This window comes from Cyrtonyx montezumae, unplaced genomic scaffold (genome assembly GCF_038088225.1).
Source record: "Cyrtonyx montezumae isolate F1298 unplaced genomic scaffold, pur_monq_1.0 scaffold_2, whole genome shotgun sequence".
Lineage (NCBI taxonomy): Eukaryota > Metazoa > Chordata > Aves > Galliformes > Odontophoridae > Cyrtonyx > Cyrtonyx montezumae.
Window position 1 is genome coordinate 39,430,008 of NW_027071936.1, and position 19,758 is coordinate 39,449,765.

The following is a 19,758-nucleotide window of genomic DNA, read 5'->3' on the forward strand; positions in this document are numbered from 1 at the left end:
TCTTTCAGCACGTAAGTACTGCTTGCTGCTTCTTGCTATGACCGAGCTGACAGTTCCTTGAAGATACGAAGGAATGTGTGAGAGGTGTGAAAGAACAGCAATGGAAGAAGGCAAGTTTTCAAAACTGAGTGAGAGGGAATCATCGGTCTGTGGCAGGCTTTGTTCATTTTGTGTCAATAGTCCTAATTCAGCAGTTTCATTCTTGGAGCTGTTGACCTTGTCATCTTACAGCCCAGGTTTAACCATCAAGAAGCTATCACAATAGTCTCCATTTTCTTCTGTTTGTTGCCTAATGATCCACTCCATGCCTGAGCAATTCTGATCCTCACCCTGGCCTCACACCCACATGTTTTTAGTAACTGATGACTGCTAACTTCAGAGTGACTCACCGCCTGGTCAGCCTATTCACTGTATGTTTATGTAGTTCATCTCTTAAGCCACTACCAATACATAAAAATATTTCATAGAACTCCACAGGTTTAGGTCTGCTTTTAAAATAGCAGCACATCTGATACTTGGTTTTGTCCAGAAAGATTACAGACAAAATGTTTACTTAACAGAAGTGTAAGGGCTGAAGGATCACATTCCTGTAAATGCCTGCCTTATGAAGGCTCACAGTCCTCTGGCTCTTCTCCAGCCTCAGCACCTTCCTCATTATCCTCGCGCTTTGTCTGAGCCTTCTGCAAAAGTCTGGGCCCTGCCAAGCCAATAACCAAAGCTCCAAGGGGAGCAGTGAACAAGATAGCCAAGAAAGCTACTGTTAGTACATCCATTCCATACTTTTCCAGTTGCTCATCCTGATGACTTCTTGCTGTATCCAGGGCAAGGGAGCCTATTGCAGCCTGTAAGAAAGAAAGGATCACTGAAATGGGGGAAGTAATCTTCAGTGAAACAGGAGAAAAAAAAAGACACTAATCATCAGTTTACACTTAACATAAATTCAAAACATATTCAAACTCCTTAGTTTCTAGGCAGTACATAAAACAGTAAGGACTCTATCAGCCCTATGCAAACAATTTTCCCTTGGCTACTGTGAATGTCCTGGGCTAATGAGTTGATCTGAGTGGTTCCCTCCTGTGAGGAGCGTGGCTTAGCTGAGATGTTATCCATTTCTGGAGAATATGTAATTAAAGAAATAGGCCAGCACACTGCATATTGGAGCTGTTAAAATTCCATACCTTGAGAACGTGTCCTGACAGCAGTCAACGAACAATAGCTTCTCAAAGTTTAGCTCACAATTCTTGCAATAATCCTTGCCTGTTCTGATTATTAACTTCTGCTTGCAAATAATCATGCTTTTGAGGCAAAGTCCAAGTGATGCAACAATCACTGAACAAGAATGCAACCAGCCTGAGGCTTCTCTAGCAATAAGCCTGTGAAGCCAGCCCTTATTAAAATGACCACAAAATGACCACCCATTCCGAGCCTTAAGTGCAACTGTGCCAGCAAACACTTCATGTGGTACTAGAAAGAAATACTTTCAAACTTTGAGATTCCTCAAAATGTGTATGTAAACGCACAATAATCAGCAGTAACTGATAAACAGTTACTCTATGATAAAGTATTTATATGTACATTCACCATTATTATTGAAAGTACAACCCAGGATGCAAGCAAAGAACCCTCACGTGGCAGGGTTCTTTGGCACCCTGTGTCCTTTTCAAGCAGACTTAAGGCAATGCAGAAAAATGAAGTGTCCACATGCCACACTGCTGTTAACAGGGACCCTGTTCAAGGCTGTGCTGGTTAAGGATAGCTTTGCTAAAGACTACAAATCTAGCCTGGAATGAAAATGATATTGGGCTGTTTTACCTGGACAGTGGCTTTGGGAATCCATGCCAACGAGACAAATACTTTCTCCTTGAAATTAAACCCAGCAAAACACACCATCAGGAATGTCACTACGATTCGCACCACTAGGGCAATACCTAGTGTAGCAACACACAGCCCTGCAACAAAGACAAAAACTACTCACTATTTTTGTGCATAGGTGTCTGACGGGGATAAGTCTTCTGAAATCATAGCTTTACAACAATTGCAGTTTGTTGCTGTTTTTTGTCAGAGCCATGTACTGTTTTACTTCAGATTTCTTTCTGGAGATTCTTTGGAAGCTAGCAATGAAACTGGATAACTAGCGACAATCTTACCAACAGTTTCAGGCCTGAGAGACATAACAGATACTTCTGCTCCAATCAAACCAAAAAGAAAGGGTTGAAAGATATTCCACGCAACTGCAACAATTTTTTCTACTTCCTTCTGCAATAATAATAATAATAATAATAATAAAGTCAGTTCTCACGCACACACACAAACCCTCAACCCAAACAGCAACAACCAAAGCAGACACATGTAATTAATCAAAGCACAAAGTGAAAACTTATAAATACTGTCCAGATTTGTTCTTTAGATCCCTAGTTTATAGTGAACTTTGATCTAATACTAAAGCAGTCTGCAGCCTAGGGAAGGAAAATAAAGCACAGTTGATTTTCACTGTTTAAGAAGATGTAATTTCAAAAGTTTTGCAATGAAACTTCTTAGCTTTTGGGAACTGCATTTGTACTTGAGCACGGTCAGACCCTCAAAAAGTTTTGCTAATGTCTGTTCACACCACACTCAGGCAGAAATCTATCTCCACACGAGCAGAAGCAAAGCTAGATTAAGTAAGCCTGAAATCCCTTACTGGTAAAAAATGCTGAACATCTCTGTGAATTCTGTATGATTGCAAAGCTGTCTTTTCTCCTTGCGCTCGAACTTCACATGCAGCACTTTTCCTAAAACAACCTGCTGCCAAAGTAAACAGGAATCTTCCAATCAATTGAAGAGGTACATGTGGCACCTCTAACAGTGCTTTTTAAATTAAGTGGGTTCTGCAATAGCAGATAAACGTGCAGGCTGTGACATGTGAGGATGTGTGGCCCAGATGTCCTCTCTTGGACTGACCATTCAACATGGCAGCGTCTCTGGCCCTTCCATCAATGGAAAAGTAGAGAAAACTGCAATACAAAACCTTATGTAACCTTAGGGAGAATGAGGTGGAAACACAAAGACCTGTAATCCTCTTTCTTTCTTTGCCTCTCTTTTCCCCTGCTAATTTACTCTGCTTTCTTTGAAAAAAATAAATAAATAAATAAATTATTTTCACACACATTAGCATTATTTCAGCCTGTTTGCTGCCCATGTAACTACTTCAGCAAAAGGTGCAACGTTCCTTGTTCTCTGCTGATGTTATTTGTTCACTTCCACCAGAGACAGCGTCAGTGGCCTTCTTGAGGCTCAGCAAGAAAATCTTGGTAACACTGAGTATACGGGTAAGCACATCTCTCTGGCTGCATCATAAAAAGAGCTGAGGCATTTGAAATCATCATCAAGCAGCCTCACCTACTGATCAAAGGAATTTAAACTAAGCAGTTACAGACAGCATATGTTTTTGTAAGGACTTTCCTTCTCAAGTGGCTTAAAAGCTTTCAACAGTGAGCTTTATGAGCTGTACAGTTCTTAAATACTTCAAGTCTCAAGTTTCCCTTCTTTTAAAACTGGACAATAGTATTTTAAATAGAAACCATGGTTTCTTGTTTGTTATTTTAACAAATCTTGAGATCTTACTCAGGTACTGGATGGGGAAAATAATATATCTAATCCCCTTTCCTTTCTCCTACTGCATGTTGCAAGGCTACAGCTGTGGAAAGAAAAATTGCCCTCAAACATTAAGTGTGGATGGTATCAAGCAAAAGGGGCAGTGAGACACATCAAGATAAGAAAATCAGCAGGGCAAAGAAGAAACAGGCTTCACAGCTAAAAGAAAGTGGGTTAGAACAGTCTTTTGTATGGTTTCTGCATGTTTTTTTATCACCATTTAGTGTGGTCACAATGCCCTCTAGTTACACAAAATACATTTGCTAGGATTTGGGAAAGACAATAAAATGGTTAATTACTGCTTTCCATTTTACCCCCTAAAATCACAGGGAACAAAAGCTCGGGCTATTGAGGCCACGTGCACAACTGTATTTAGACACATATTATTAAAACTTATCTTCAAATGACTGTGTAAGGTTACAGAGACTGCCACAGAGCTGAGACAAAGCTTTAGACTCCTTGTCAAGTGCCATGATGATTAACCTTGCTTTACAAGGCTTAAAAGGTACTGCACTGACATATGAGAGAAGCTCGTGTTTTACTGTCAGTATAACATTACCTCATCCACATACGTGATAACTTTCTTAATCTTTTGTGTAATAGAAAAGTTCTGCATTTATTTTGGTAATCTGTACTTCCATAAATCTGCATGAACGGGCCACTGCCACTCCTGATGGAAATCCAAACTTCTGCTAAGCTGTGTATTCAAAGGAGTTTTAGTATGGTGTGCATTAACACTCACCTTCTCATCAGACCATCCCACACCTGCAACAAAAGCTAAGACTAATGTGCAGAGCCCTCCTGATCCTGGGAAGCCAAAGTAAATGCTGCCAAAAACAGCAAACATGGACAGCCCAAGTACAAAATACGATCTCTTCCATGACAGGGATGCCTGCAAGCAAGGAAAGAAAGAAACAAAAAAGTAAATTTCTTTTTGGAAATGGGGGAGAAAGTTTTCACCTATTAATTTGAAAGTAACAGAAGGTACCATTGTGAAGGAATCAAAACTTTTGAGACTTGAACTATTCAGTTGAATTAAGGAGTTCCTTGGGACACTAATTCCTAGCAAACTATCATTCTGAAATTTCAATATTTATTTTCCTCTGCCCATCCCAAATCTTACTGCCAAAACACTTTTTGCATTTCAAGGAACATGATGTTCTGTTCTAACCTTCCTGCTTTTACTCTGTGATAACAGGACCAGTACCCCGAAGAGCGGGAGCTTATCCAAGGAGATGTTAAACCTTTCCACAAAATGTTTCTAAGGACAAATCCAGTTTCACAGCAGTTACATCTCTGTAACTGTCCCCCACATCCAGTTATTGGGTGATTTCTTTGCCACACTTGCCATCAAATTTTCTTATTAAATAACATGACAATAGCTGTCGTCCAAATTGATTCCAGTAATCCAGAATGTATCTGTTTTCTTCTACAGTTTTGTTCGTGTAGTTGCCCTTGACAGTACATCCATCTACCACTTCATATAAACTTAATTTTTAATGAAAGTACCATTCAATTATTGTTAATAATAATATGCCCAAACATTTTAAGCTCGTGATCTACACATCTCTAAGATGTTTCCAGTAGGATTAAGATTAAAAAAGGAGTAGAGGTAAATATGTCATGCATCAATTTACTTATTATTCTACTGTTTGAAACAGGTGTCAGATCCTTTTCTTTTTCTGTGTGAGCGTTTCCAACACTCTACCACCAGTGGGTGCAGGACTGTGAGCTGGGTTCCAAGCTGTGCATCAGGAAGGACTGTGAGATCATACACTGTTACTGTTGCGGTACACTTTAAAGGAGTTCCTATACAAGAGTACTTCACAGGCTCTGCAATCTAGAAGCTGTCAGATCTGTACACTGCTTCCTCACAAAAGGTATCATATGAAGTTTGAAAATGAGTAACATAAAAATAGCATTCATAAGAATATTTGGATAACACTTTTTTGTTTTGTTTTGTTTGTTTTAAATGTTTTTACCTGATCATGGCTTGGGAAATATCGAATGAACATTCCCAGAATCCCACCAGCTGCTATGCCAACAGCAACCTCCAGCACTCCCTGGAGCACATTGTACACAGTAGAGCCTATTTGGCAAAACAGAAGTGTGTTCAGTTACCCCAAAGCAGAACCTTCTCTCACGAACTATGCCATACATCTATGAAAATGACTCCAGCACGGTCTCTGCTCTAAATTACACAGCAAAAGAGGTTCAGGATATAACCTGTGAACCTGAAAGAACTGGATTGTACTTTCTCTCTTTGCTTATGCTAAGAAAGTGTGCCAAAGAAGCCAGAGAAAAAGCTACTGCTAAGGCACTGTCAAGCCCAGGGATATCTGAAACCATTTATGCTGGGTACATGGGGGCTAGACTTGGCAGTCACAAGAAAAATAAAATAAAACTCTTCTCTGAAAGTTATGACCCACAACTCAGAGTAGATGAAGTTACACCAACACTTTTGATCATGGGTAATTTCTCTATCCATGCTCAGCTCCATATATGAACTTTATAAGGAGCTGTCATAAGACACAAACCAGTCAATCATAACAAAGCACACATTCCTCAAAATGTCAGTTTGCTCTGGTTGTCACCACCTACAGATTAACTAGCATACCAGAAGAGAAAGCCATCCCAAGGCATGTGTTGAAGCCTGTAATAGCCAGAATGTCGTCAATGCTTCCAGCTGCCATTAGCAAAGTAGGGACACCCTTCTCCACTCCATATCCCCCAGCTTGTAAGATCAGCATTGAGGGAACCACAACAGCAGGAGAGACTGCACCTAGAACAAAACTGAAAACACAGGGTATCAGCCCCTCTTAAAAAGCAAGCACTACACTAAAAAGCTTTAAAACGTTATGATCTCTCTTCTTCTAAAGCTTAAGTGCACAGACCTTCACATAAAATATCATCCTTACCTCTCCTTGCTAATTACAAGCAGGGATATTTCCATGCAGATTCACAATCACCTTCTACTTCCTGTTCACCTTAGTAATAATACTCAAAATAAAGGTATCCAAAGACTAAGACTTCACTCTACACTGCAGGCCAGTTCTCTCTGACACATGCCTTGACTATCTGCTTTAGGAACCTGGTCTAGATGCTCACGACTTGTGAGTTCATTCTCAAAATTCAGCATGTAGCAGAAGTCCATCTATATCCCTTTAGCATATAGTCTGGACTGAGTCCACTCGTTTAGATAGAACCAAGATGAAAAATGTTTCCTAAGTTCATAAGTTCATAAGTTCATAAGGTTGGAAAGGACCTATAAGATCATCTAGTCCAACCATCCTCCTATCACTATCTCTACCCAACTACTAAATTAAGTCCTTTAGCACCTCATCTAAACGCTTCTTGAACAGCGCTAGGGATGGTGCCTCAACCACCTCCCTAGGCAGGCCATTCCAGTGCCTGACCACTCTTTCAGAAAAGAAATGCTTCCTGAGGTCTAATCTAAATCTTCCCTGGCGCAACTTGTGGCCATTCCCTCTCGTCCTGTCATTACTTATCAGGGAGAAGAGGCCTACCCCCTCCTCACCACAACCCCCCTTCAGGAAGTGGTAGAGTGCAATAAGGTCTCCTCTGAGCCTCCTCTTCTCCAGACTAAACAATCCCAGCTCCCTCAGCCGCTCCTCATAAGACTTGTGCTCCAGGCCCCTCACCAGTTTTGTTGCCCTTCTCTGAACACGCTCCAGGGCCTCAATGTCCTTCTTGTAGTGAGGGGCCCAAAACTGAACACAGTACTCGAGGTGCGGCCGTACCAGAGCTGAGTACAGGGGGATGATCACCTCCCTGCTCCTGCTGGCTACACTATTTCTAATACAGGCCAGGATGCTGTTGGCCTTCTTAGCCACCTGGGCACACTGCCGGCTCATGTTGAGCCGAGCATCAACCAACACCCCCAGGTCCTTTTCCTCTCTACATTCTTCAAGCCATTCTGCCCCAAGCCTATAGCATTGCATGGGGTTATTGTGGCCAAAGTGCAGGACCCGGCACTTGGTCTTATTGAACCTCATCCCATTTTGCTCAGCCCAGCTGTTCAGCCTATCCAAATCCCTCTGAAGGGCCTCCCTACCCTCAGGCAGTTTGACACATCCTCCCAGCTTTGTGTCATCTGCAAACTTACTGAGGGTACACTCAATTCCCTCATCTAGGTCATCAATAAAGATATTAAACAAGATGGGCCCCAAAACTGACCCTTGGGGGACACCACTCGTTACAGGACGCCAGCTGGACTTAACTCCATTAACCACTACCCTCTGGGCACGGCCCTCCAGCCAGTTCTCCACCCAGAGAAGAGTGAACCTGTCCACACCACGGGCTGCCAGTTTCCTTAGGAGAATACTGTGGGAGACCGTGTCAAAGGCCTTGCTGAAGTCCAGGTAGACTACATCAACAGCCTTTCCCTCATCTACCTGTCTGGTCACCCAGTCATAGAAGGAGATGAGGTTGGACAAGCACGACCTGCCCCTGGTGAACCCGTGCTGGCTGGGTCTGATCCCTTTATTGCCATGCACGTGTCGTGTGATCTCCCTCAATAACATCTGTTCCATAACTTTCCCTGATACCGAGGTCAGGCTGACAGGCCTGTAGTTCCCCGGGTCTTCCTTACGGCCTTTCTTGAAGATGGGAGTCACATCGGCAAGCCTCCAATCTTGTGGGACCTCTCCAGATAACCAGGAATGCTGATAGATGGCAGAAAGTGGCTCGGCAATCACCTCTGCTAGCTCCCTCAGCACCCTTGGGTGGATCCCATCTGGCCCCATGGACTTGTGGGAGTTCAGATGGAGGAGAAGATCTCTGACCGTCTCTGCTTGAATCACAGGGGGTGCATTATGCACCCCGTCCCAGACTTCCAGGTCAGGGCAAGTACCATTTGGATAACTGTCCTGTCTATTAAAGACAGATGTGAAGAAGGCGTTGAGAACCTCAGCCTTTTCCTTATCATCTGTGGTTATATTGCCTGCCTCGTTGAGTAAAGGAGGGAAATTTTCCTTAGTTTTTCTCCTGCTGTTAATATATTTGTAATATCAGCATATTTGTATATGCTGTTAATATATTTGTAATATCCTCTTCAAGGATATTACTCCACAATGTAATATGCCATGTCCTTATATTCAACTTGTGGCTGGAAGTTCCTAAACAGGAAGGCTGTCCTGTATGAATTTCTCAAAGGGGAAATTCTGAACTCCAGCACAAACTTGTGGTATCATTTTCAGTCCCTAGAAGCCTTGTGGCTAAAGACCCAGGGATTGCACCATCTTTCTTCCTTCTGTAAGTGCTCAGATGACAGTCAGAGAAGAGTAATGATGCAAGTACTCCTCTACGTCTGGAAATGTGACCTTTAAATTAGCCACAGAGCTGGACATGAATGGTAAGCAAGCAACCACAGAGGCTAAGCACAGCTTCCTAACTGACATAAAACTGAAGTGTCTGCTTGACAGAGAACTAACTGCATTTAGATCATCTAGCTGTAGCAAGAAAGTCATATAGGAGAAAAGACAGTGTGTTACCCTAATATAAATCCCCACTGCCATGGCAAATGCATGAGTAAATGGGCAAAACCAGCAGCTGTGCATGTTTCCAAGAGGCATGGTCCAAAAGAAAGCCGTAAGCAGACTGCTTTGAGCTTCTTCAGAGCCTACAACAGAAAAACAAATTCAGCCATTAGTATCTGTACCTCTGGCTCCACAGAGAACAATAACTTTTACAATCTGACCTCATTTATTAAAATAATTCCCTCTAAGTTGCAGTACAGCATATGACAGTTTTACATGGCTTATGCCAGAGAAAGGCTCAAACATAAGTGGATTTGGATATAAAATTGCATGTGTAGCAGTGAAACACATTGAATTTATGTTTAATAATGTTCAAACACACTGAAGGAAGGAGGGGCAGAGTTTTTGGCTTCTTGTGCAGAGCAAACAACTCTGGAGAGAGAACTACAATTAATTTGAAGTTTTTTTTCCTCTAATTTTCATCTTGGGTAAGAAAATCAGATTTGTTGACCTGAGCTAGCTATACTTGCAGTACAGACAGAATCATCTTTAGGATTAACGCTTGCATAAAATGTACAATGATTTTAAAAAAGAAAAATTAAAATAGCAAAAAGGACAAAGGTTATTTTGGTTTGTTTGATTTATGCCAGGACAAACAACATTCTCCATCTGCAATAGGGATTCCCTTCCTTCTTTGTTTTAGTTTGCCACAGTAACCTGACAGGGCTTTTGCTAGGTAGTATAAACTCTGACAGACTATGATAGAGTGCAAATCCTCATGTGTCCTGCTCACAACATTCATGACATTTCTTTAAGATAAGGAGGATACATAGTCATAAAATCAGTTTTCTTCAGTTATTTTTTTGATAACTCACTAACTCTAGAAATCCACCTGCCAATGTTGATTAGCGTGTGACTGCACAGCAGGAACTGTGCTTTTTGTAACGCTCTAATTTGCAAAGCTTCTAAGACTGAACAGTTCAATATTTTTTTTTTTACCAGAATCAGTGTTATACTTTGCTTTACATATGTATCTGGTGCCATACCTTTGGATCTAGACCAAGTCCTGCTCGGGTCAGGATAATTGAAAGAGCAATATTTCTCAGTGCTGCAGACCAGCGTAGATTTATCTGGATGATGTCACTAATAAATGGGGTATTTCGGATGAGAAAACCAGCAAGTAGCATCCCTTAAATGAAAGCAAACAAACAAAAGTCAAATGTATCATTTGACTGCAGTAAAAGCTTATCCTGAATTTTAAAAACTGACATGACAGCAAGATCCAACCTCTTGCAAGTATTAGCAAAGCAGCTTAATGAGGGACTTCCTGCACTGCTATCAGAACTGGAGCTCTGGAAAGATACAGAAAAGTATGGTAAAGGATAACTGTAACTATAGCTCTGTAAAGACTCAACTGTAGGTCCCCAAGATTCAAAGACACATTTTTGTGGTGTGATTTCATATTGAGCATGTTGATACACCAGAAACCAAAGAAGATGTGAAGTAAACACTGTGCTCGGGTCAGCCACAGCTTAGTGTGTCTGCCTGTAAGCCTTGGCTGCAGAGTTGGTTTGTACTGTAACACACTAAACTTTTGGACACTGTCTTTCCCACCTCCTCCCAGAAAAAAAAAGTAAAAAAAGAAAAAGAGAGGCATAATTAGTCTGCAGTGCCTCGTGACATTTATATCATGCTAGCATAATGATCATGTGTCTCTTTGCACTTTTTTTTTTGTGTGTGTGCGTGACATCCATCGACTGTATCTGCCCGAATCCAGAAGCTTGCTTAACAGAGAAAGAAGATACCACCTTAAAAGATACCCTCATCATTCTGCTGTCTGTGTTGTCTGTATAACCGCCCTGCAAGGTGCACCTAAAATACAATATGTAACCATTTCTGTAGCCATGCCATTCCTCCTCCCGCACCCAGAGGCTCACTATAAGGTGCACAGAGCTGAGCCAGCAACAGGGCAACTAGGAAAAATGAGTTAAAGGCAGGAGTTCCTATACAAGAGTACAAGATTTATACTCCTAGTGTAAAAAAGATTATTGAATGGCACAGTGTATTTCTTCTACTATCTCTTAGATTGCTCAGTTTTCCTCAAACACCATGGATCTGTACGATGAACTCAATCCTAAGCAACTCACAAGACATATACCATCATGCTTGAGTTTCAGCTTCACGTTCAACTCAATTTTTAGATACAGGTTAAATTGAAAAAAGCAGAACACAAATGGTCAGACTTTGGAACTTGGTGGTCCTTGGGGTCCATTCCAACTCAAGCCATTCTATGATTCCATATGATTCTATGCTATCTTTTTAAGGTGTTTACTTAGTAAGGGCCCTGATTGTAAAGCCTGTGTTACTGTGGGCAGCCATGCTCTATGTAAAACTTCCCTCCCTCTCATTTTAATCTGTTCTCACCTGTGAAACTAAGCAGTACATGAATATACACACTGCCTGAACAGTGCTGCAAACAAAACCATTTGGCCCCCCTCCAGTCAGAGGGCCCACTATGAGATACCACAGTAAGCAGGTTACTTATCACTTCAAGGCACGGCAGGAGTTATTTGTAGCCTGCTCTGCTATGAAGTTTCACCCTCTATAAACAGCTCTACTCATGTATAGACTCAGCATAACACAAAGAGGACTACCTTTTTAAGCTCTGTTAGCATCACAGTGCTCCAAAATACCATACTGATCTAATCAAAAGAACTAAGAGGAGCCTCAGCAACAGTTTCACCTGAGCTACTCTGGGGGAGTTTTCTACCTTCTCCATGAGAATGACAAACAAGTCACTTGAAAAATGACAGATTTTGGCATTATGAAGCTTGCATATTCCTAATCCAAACATAACCTAATCTGCAGATATCACACCACGACCACGCAGGAAGAAGGAAGGGCATCTTACCCAGAAGAGCAGGAAGAGGTGGCAGTGTTCCTATTTTAATGAGTCCAAAAATTCTACCTCCAATGACAGCAAAAAAATAAAGAAACAAAATTCCAAACAGGTTTCCACCTGGGAGACATTCAGGCCCAGTGATGGACCAAACCACAGCCCAAACCAGGACCACAGCTGCAACTGGAACAAGACAAGAAATATTAACGTTTAATAATTTCTAATAGTGAAATTGGTTCACTATTTATTAGGTCACATTTCTATTTCTGCTAAGGAAAAAGGTACCATTAAATCTCAGAAATAAAACTTCGGTACCTTAAAAATGAATTTAACCATAACACTTTGTTTAATATTTGACACTCCTGGAGCCTATGTTATAAAATAGTAACAGGAAAGTCACGAGGGACCAAAAAGACTGAGTAAACCTGAGGCCACTGTGGAAAGCATTTAACAGGTTCCAGACTTTGCATTACACAAAGATTTTCACAAACACTTATCTTGCATTTGTGCTATCTTCCTTCAGCTAAGCAAGAACTGCAGCAAGGACCTGATGTTGTACAGCCCGGTATGTCTTCCAGCTAATGACTCCAGTTCTGTTTCTAAAGGAATTAGCGTATCATTTTTTTGGCTAGATATGTTTGTGCAATGTATTGTCTTCCTTGAGAAAAAAAAATCTGAAGGTTGTATCTCTGGGCAGCCTAAGGTAGTATAGATTAAAGCAGTAAATAAAGAGTGGTAATACATAGGGAAAGGTTCTGAAAAGTATTACTAAAATATTATGTGAAAATATACTATTTCCAGTTTTCCAGATCTGTTCCTACAGTAACACATCAAGAATAGGCATGAATAGATACACAGGCAGAAGAGTGAAGGAGAAGAAAAAAAAACACCTGATGAATAAATTCCCCTTCTTGTAATCATATGAAAATGCATTGCATTTTCAGCCTGGTTTTTTCTATATCTTATTTTAGGGTGGCTGTAGACTGTTTTCCAAACATAATGCCTAAGAATCACAAGTGAGAGAAAACAGAGACTGTGGAAGCAAAGCCACAAAAAATACCTTTTGTTTGGAGAAGCCTGAAATAACTGGTTAGCTGGGCATTCTGTTCTGTGAGCTTAGAGTGAAGGGCAAATCTTAAACAGAATGAGGCAGTTTGCCTTTTCTTGGCTTTGCGAGCCTAGGATATTAAGTACAGAAGAAGGTACCACTGCAAAGTTTCATTTTTGCTGTCTTAATTCAACAGAAAGTCATCGAATGTGTGGAAAATGCACTCTTTATAATCATCTCGATATATTTACACCAAAACCAATGATCAAGATGAGAATTAGGAAGTCTTTCTTCTGCTGATAGCACTTGACAATGAAAGACATACCTACCACGTTATACACAGAAGGATAGAGGAATAAAAATGACACAAATATTTGTTTGACCTTTGCTGAAATGCTTAAATAAAGGTGCACTGTGGAAAACAGAGCTATTTCCCTTATTACTTTTCAGAAAAATAGTAAGATATCACCACATCCAGAGAAATAAGTTCTTCATTTGTCATTCCTCAGTTTAACTGAACATTTTGCACTGCCTCTTTCTTACTTACCATTTGTTACTATTTGAGACAGTAAACCCTGAGGAGGACAAGCAAATATTTGCCTCCACGTTCCTGCAGGTGTTGAAGACCCTGATATCAGTTCTGGAGGCTGCTGAGCTGAGTGATTCAAGAGAGCAGTTTCTTCTGTTTGTGTATTACCATCAGCACCTTTAGCATCTACTGTTGATCCCTCCTAAATCAAAACAATAAAATCAGCTGTAATGAACTAGATGCATCCTGTCTACTGATGAAAACAATCACTGACTACAAGGATTAGAGCTTTGTAATGGATTTGGCATTCCCAGTTACAGGTCTGTTTTTATATGGCAGAAAGATTTGCACATGAAAGACTGTAGGTCATTAATTTTTTATTTTTTTTTAATTTATGTCTGACAAAGCTCCTGCGCCTATACACTGAGCAACAACATCAGTGTATCTGATGAAAAAACATTATTAACCATCTGTTACCAATTTGCCTTGTGTATGAGCCAAACATTTATCAGCATCTTTCAGCAGATAGGTTTCTGCTTCCACTCTGGATTCTATAATAAAATTAACAATTAGCATCATCTTTAACAGGCAGTATCTTTAACATAACTCATAACTAACTTGTTATGAAGCCTTGAACCAAAATAACCAAACCCACCTGTGATTATAAGTAAATGAAAGAAACAACACAGATGGCCAGCGCAGACATTACTCACGCGGTCCATTGTCGGAAGGCTCAAGCAGATAAGTCAAGGTAGAGAAGAAATGCTACCCTGACAGACTTTTTCTTGAAGAATGGTTTCTTGAAGCACAGTTTGTTAAAGCAGCTCTTTTATACTGAATCATCTGCTTATCCTTATTCATAACCAATATGCTTGTTGACCATTTTTGGATATGTGTTTCACTTCACTTGAGGGTCCTTATTAATCATCTAACAAATTAATCATCTATCTTCCCATACAATTATTCATCTTCGTGCCAGCCCGTTGTCATAGTGTGGACATGGAATTCTTGCCCACATCGTGGTTTGGCCCTCATCCAGTAGCAGTTCCAGATTTCCCATTATTTTTTCTTTCATGTATATATACACACATATATATATATATATCTGTTACTCACAGTCACAGTTGGAACATCAAATCCTGTGAGCTTTCTAGCATGGGATTACTTGGTTTCCTATCCCGTGATCACCAGCTACGCATATAATACAGATACACCACAAAGTACTTTACATTCAGTATCACATGCTTAACTTTAAAGTCCTTTTCTAAGAAGAGTTTTATTCTTCCATTTACTGTATGTCTTTTTTAAATCTATGGAAGTCAATAGCAGAAACATGCATGTAGGAGTTTAAAACTGTGCCTTTAAAATAGTTATTGGATGAACAAAGGGTAGAGGTGGATGAATTACTTTCAGCCAGCAGTCTGACAGGCACAATTTGAAAGCAGAAAAGTATTTAATTCTCTTCTATAGCTTGCTGTGAAACCTGAACTGATTCTATTTTTTCAGTTCAAGCTACAGTTACAGCCAGTAATTTCCAGCAATCTAACTTAACAATTTTAAAAGCACAACATTTATTAACTATGACAACTTCTCACAGAGGAAATTTCTCTTTGCATTCTGTTAAGCCTTTTGACAGATGCAGAAAGAAATGGGAAAGAGAAGGATTCTTCTAAATAGAGCTGTAATTTTAATTACCTCACTTTTCCCATGCATGGGAATCATGCCGTTTCTCTCACATACTGATGGTTCAGAATCTTCATTCACTGTATCTTCCTTCACCATTGCGACAAAGCTGTGAATGCAATAGAGTTTGAAAAGTTAGATTAACAGGTAACATTGTTTTTCAGAGGCAACGCTTTCCTGTAATGTTATATTCTTCCTCATAGATCAGGTGAAAAAGCCCTCAGAGCCCAATTTGTAATTTAATGTTCTCTGCATGCCTGTGTATGCTATATATGACAAAACACAGACACTAACAAAAGTATAGTATGACATTCTCAAAGTCAAGCACTAAAAAATACATATAAATTTAGAATCACTGTGTTTGTGCAAACATATTACGAACTCTGGGGAAGCATGGCTGTAATAGACATATATATATATTTATGCCTTCTGTAAGAACGAGAGAAAAGTCATTTACTGCCAATACCTCTTGCCAGGACCATCACAGGATGTGTGCACATGGCAAGGCAAGCAACCATTTCATACAAATACTAAGTGTAGTTTCTAAAGCATACATGCAAGGGACAATTTTTCCCTAACTAAAAATCTGATCAGTTCCTGCTTGATTTTTAGCAACATTTTCAAAGAGATATTTCAGTTAGACATCACTATTCAAATACCTTGACTGAGTATCTCAGAAACAGAATACGCTTGTTTGACTAAATATATAAAATATGCCCAACTTGTACTCTACACTTGGGCAAGAGTAAGAAAACATGGCTCCTTTTTATTGCTCATATCCCACACAGGTAATTTTTAAGATTAAAAAAGTTGAATGCAGGTAATCATCATTGTATGTACTCTAACTGGTCAAGTTGTGCTGATAAGTTAGCATACTAACTGTTTTTTTGTGTGTGATTTACTGCAATTTCACAAGTCTGGGTCAGTAGAAGTTATATGCATGTACCCAAAATGAAGGCTTGCTAGTGTTCTCTGCCACAGCAACTCCACTGACCACAAGTCAGCGCTAACAGTATTTTACTTGAAATCCATTTCTCAGGCCCCATAAGACACTCAAATTGTGCCAAAATATTTGAGCCAAGAAATTCCCACACTGAATTACTGGAAGCAAGTCAGAGACCTGATTCTCACAATTATCCAGCCTTCAGTTTATAATAGCCTTGAGATCTGGGAAAGATTGATGCCTTGAACAAAGGCAGGGGCTGTTTGAACACTTGGTTGATTTTGTTTGAGCTGTTCTGGTATGAAACTGGCTTGAGGCATGGCTAAGGCAAAGAGTAGGAACGCAGAAGGACAGTTTCAATGAGTGTATTACGGTTTTGCTATCTCTCCCCAGGGAATTTGTACATCATTCTGATTTTGGAAGAAGCGTGTGTGTGCCGGATGGGTAAGGTATAGAAGAGGTGGTTCTCATCCAGATTTGCCTAAGTGATGGTCTCAAATCTTGGTATCAGGTACCTGTTGACACAAAATACACTGATATGTATGAAGAAAAGGAGCCCACCTCACAATAACTTCAGGGCTAGCATGCACTATTTATAGCAGAGTAAAGGAAAGACTGAGCAGGGAGATCTGCTTTGAGGGGATTTTTCCAAGATAGGAATGAATGTCATGGACAGCATGAGCCTGCCCTTCTTTTGTCTGTTGTGTGACAGACCTTCAGCCTTGGTTTTTGTTTAGTAGGATTTTATAAATTTACTCCAGAAGAACATCTTTGCAAATAAAATCAGACAGACTGAAAAAAGGCAGAGCAGAATCCATACTCCATTGTTAAGGTCTACACTGTGGAAACCAGCCAGTAACATGCTTATTTCAGTACATCCATTTCGAATACACTTCCCTTAACATGAAAGAAGAAAGGCTTTTTTATTATAGTTGTTATTAGATCGCCTCATTTTACTCATTTTGAGTAGAAAGGAATTAAAGAGTGGGAATGCAGAGCTTCAAAGATGACTGACAGGCAGCATGTGCTCGCTGTTATTTTTAGCTCCGTTGCCCTGCTGTCAACATTCTGTTTTGTGCATGCACCATACAGAAAGCAATGCAAACAAAATGCTGCAAGCTCTGTCAGAGCCACTAACAGCATTAAAGCAAAGAGAGAGCCCCAACTACCATCGACCAGAAGAAGGCGTAAGCACACCATGATGCAACCTCCTTCCCCTCCTCCCTAACCCACTTCCTCCCCACGCGGCTCCCACCTCCCCTCTCCTGCTGCAGCCAGGACAAGGGGGACTTACCTGTGGAACGGCAGGAATCAGAGAAAGCCCATGTCCAGCTTCTCCAACGTGCCGAGATGGTGAGATGCTCTACCGTGCCGGCAGCAGGACCAGCCCAGTGGCAGCTCTGGCTCCTCCTCCGCTGCTGCTAGCACAACACGATCCCTCCTCCATCCACAACTCCGCGGGGCAGGCTGCAAAACTCTCCTGCTGCTGCTGGGAGGGACTCGGATCGACGCTTGCCACCTTCTCCCCCAGTGAATACCAGGCAACAGGTTTGTTTGAGCCGTGGACCTGCCCCGAGCCCACAGTGCAGGAGAACAAGGGGGTGAATGGCATGGGGCTGGGGAAGAGAATCAAAGTTTTTGCACGTCTGTGGTGCTAACTGTGGAAACGTTTGTTTTGTAAAGATGAATCAAGCGTGTGTGTCCACCTTATCTGTGAGTGCACCGGGGGAACGAGACACCATCTTCCTTAGTCTCACTAAGTCATGCACTGTTATACTGGGGCATGTGAAAGTGTTTTCGTATGCAGCATGTTACTACTTCACCACCAGCAGCATTACATAGAATGAGGCTGACAACAAATCCGTTTTTTTTTTTTTTTTTGTTCAGATAAAATTTTCCAGAAGGACTTCAGTGAGGGATTTAAGCACCCTCCCTGTCCCAAAGAGAAATCTCGACCTAAAACTTGGAGTCAAATACCTCCTTATCGTTATGGATGGGGAGAAGAAACAAGATTTCCCAGTTCCATACAAACAAACCAGGAATCAGAGAGGTCACACGAGTATTACAAAGCATTATCTTTTAATAATGCCAGTAAGCCTGCTTGAAAACCTTCAAGATGTTGAGGCACACTTCAGAATGTTGGCTGTTTACACAACATACACACCACTATCAAGACAACAGACAGCAGTCTGTTGGTGTTGTTGCTGTCTTTGTTTCTGACAGCCAGCTTCACTGAGAAATGAATCATCTGTGCTTTCAGTGCAATGTAGAAAGTGGATGACATATCCTTTTCTTACAGGAGCATTTTGTCTAAAGAATGTTTTTGAGTAGTGCCATTGAATTACAAACACCAGTAAACTTAGAAATATTAACTATTAAAATCCTATATGCAATAAGTAAACTATAATTATGAATACAAGAGAATTTTTATTTTCAAAATAGCACAAGTTTCCTGGGTTGCTGCTGTGTGGAGATTCCCTTCTCAAGGTAAGCTTTCTACACCAGCTACAGAGAAGGACTTCAGCCTTCACCTTAACCTCTGAAAACTCAAACATAATCCCACTGGGCTGAACTTTCAGCATTTGACTTTAAGTCAATGAGTACTGGTGGAGTCGTTTTGAATAACTTTGTATTTTTGCTCCAACTTTATCCTCTTGGCTGCTGAGGTCACTTGCCAGAGGACATACTCAAAATCCCACAAACAACACAGAACGTTCCAACCACAATTAAAAGTAAGAGCTAAACTCCATAACAGGTCTTCTGAGTAAGCAGCCTCTACAATACTTTCATTTCAAATCCTTAAGCAAATAAAAATTGTACTAACAAGAAGCCTGATTTAAACCAAATATGTTCCTTATCTTTGAAATTAAGTAATTTCTATTAATGCCTTAGCAAATACTGAAGAACTCCAATCGTTTAAAAACATCTCAGTGTTACAGAAACATGCCTAAGAGAGTATATGGTTTTCCCACTTATTAACGACCAATAATACTCAGTAGTATTTCATCTTTTAACTCTTCTACTATATATGTATGAACTTCCATACATGTTTTTCATAGATACGAAAGAGAAATGGCATACAGCTTCATTCACAAACTGAACGAATAGAGCTCTGTGCAATTTCTTAATGAACCCATATTTATAGGAATTCAGCCCATGTCATTCATGTGAATTTTAATACTGTATTAGTGTAACAGATAGTTCTGGAATTCAGATTACTCACTACTTCAGGTCTTTGGGTCATGCTTTTTTTTTTTTTCTCCAGAATATGAGTCTTTATCATGGCAGGTTTCTCATTCATAAATCGAAGTTTCAGTATAAACTCTTGTAGAAACACTCATTTTTTAAGAAATTCAGTTTTGTGCTTTTAGCAAGAATTGTATTTGTCTGAGAATCAAGCAATGGAATATCTTAAGTGCAGCACTGATTCTATAAAATTGATAATATTTGTCCTGTATTGGTACATTCATTAGTAAATTATTTTGGAATAAGGATATATTTGCTCTGTGTAGAGCGGTAAAGTTC

General features: G+C 40.4%; 1 protein-coding gene across 1 annotated transcript; it reads right to left on the bottom strand.

Annotated features, from left to right (window-relative positions):
* Positions 1-302: 302 nt before the first annotated feature.
* LOC136048972 (sodium/hydrogen exchanger 9B2-like) lies at positions 303-17,713 on the bottom strand. The gene is made up of 12 exons (XM_065736929.1): positions 17,528-17,713; positions 15,303-15,399; positions 13,626-13,809; positions 12,043-12,213; positions 10,178-10,320; positions 9,147-9,274; positions 6,251-6,426; positions 5,616-5,722; positions 4,376-4,525; positions 2,148-2,256; positions 1,813-1,949; positions 303-842 (listed from the first exon to the last, which is right to left on the bottom strand). Exons 2-12 carry the CDS (start codon positions 15,387-15,389, stop codon positions 603-605), a joined length of 1,632 nt encoding a protein of 543 aa, XP_065593001.1. The 5' UTR covers positions 15,390-15,399; positions 17,528-17,713; the 3' UTR covers positions 303-602.
* Between the last annotated feature and the right edge of the window lie 2,045 nt (positions 17,714-19,758).

Coding starts and splice junctions, on each gene's coding strand:
- LOC136048972 (XM_065736929.1), bottom strand. CDS start 15,389: ATGGTGAAGGAAGATACAGTGAATGAAGATTCTGAACCATCAGTATGT. Junction 10,321..12,042: donor ACCTCTTCCTGCTCTTCTGG/GTAAGATGCCCT, acceptor CTTTCATTTAAG/GGATGCTACTTGCTGGTTTT. Junction 9,275..10,177: donor GACTTGGTCTAGATCCAAAG/GTATGGCACCAG, acceptor TTTCTGTTGTAG/GCTCTGAAGAAGCTCAAAGC.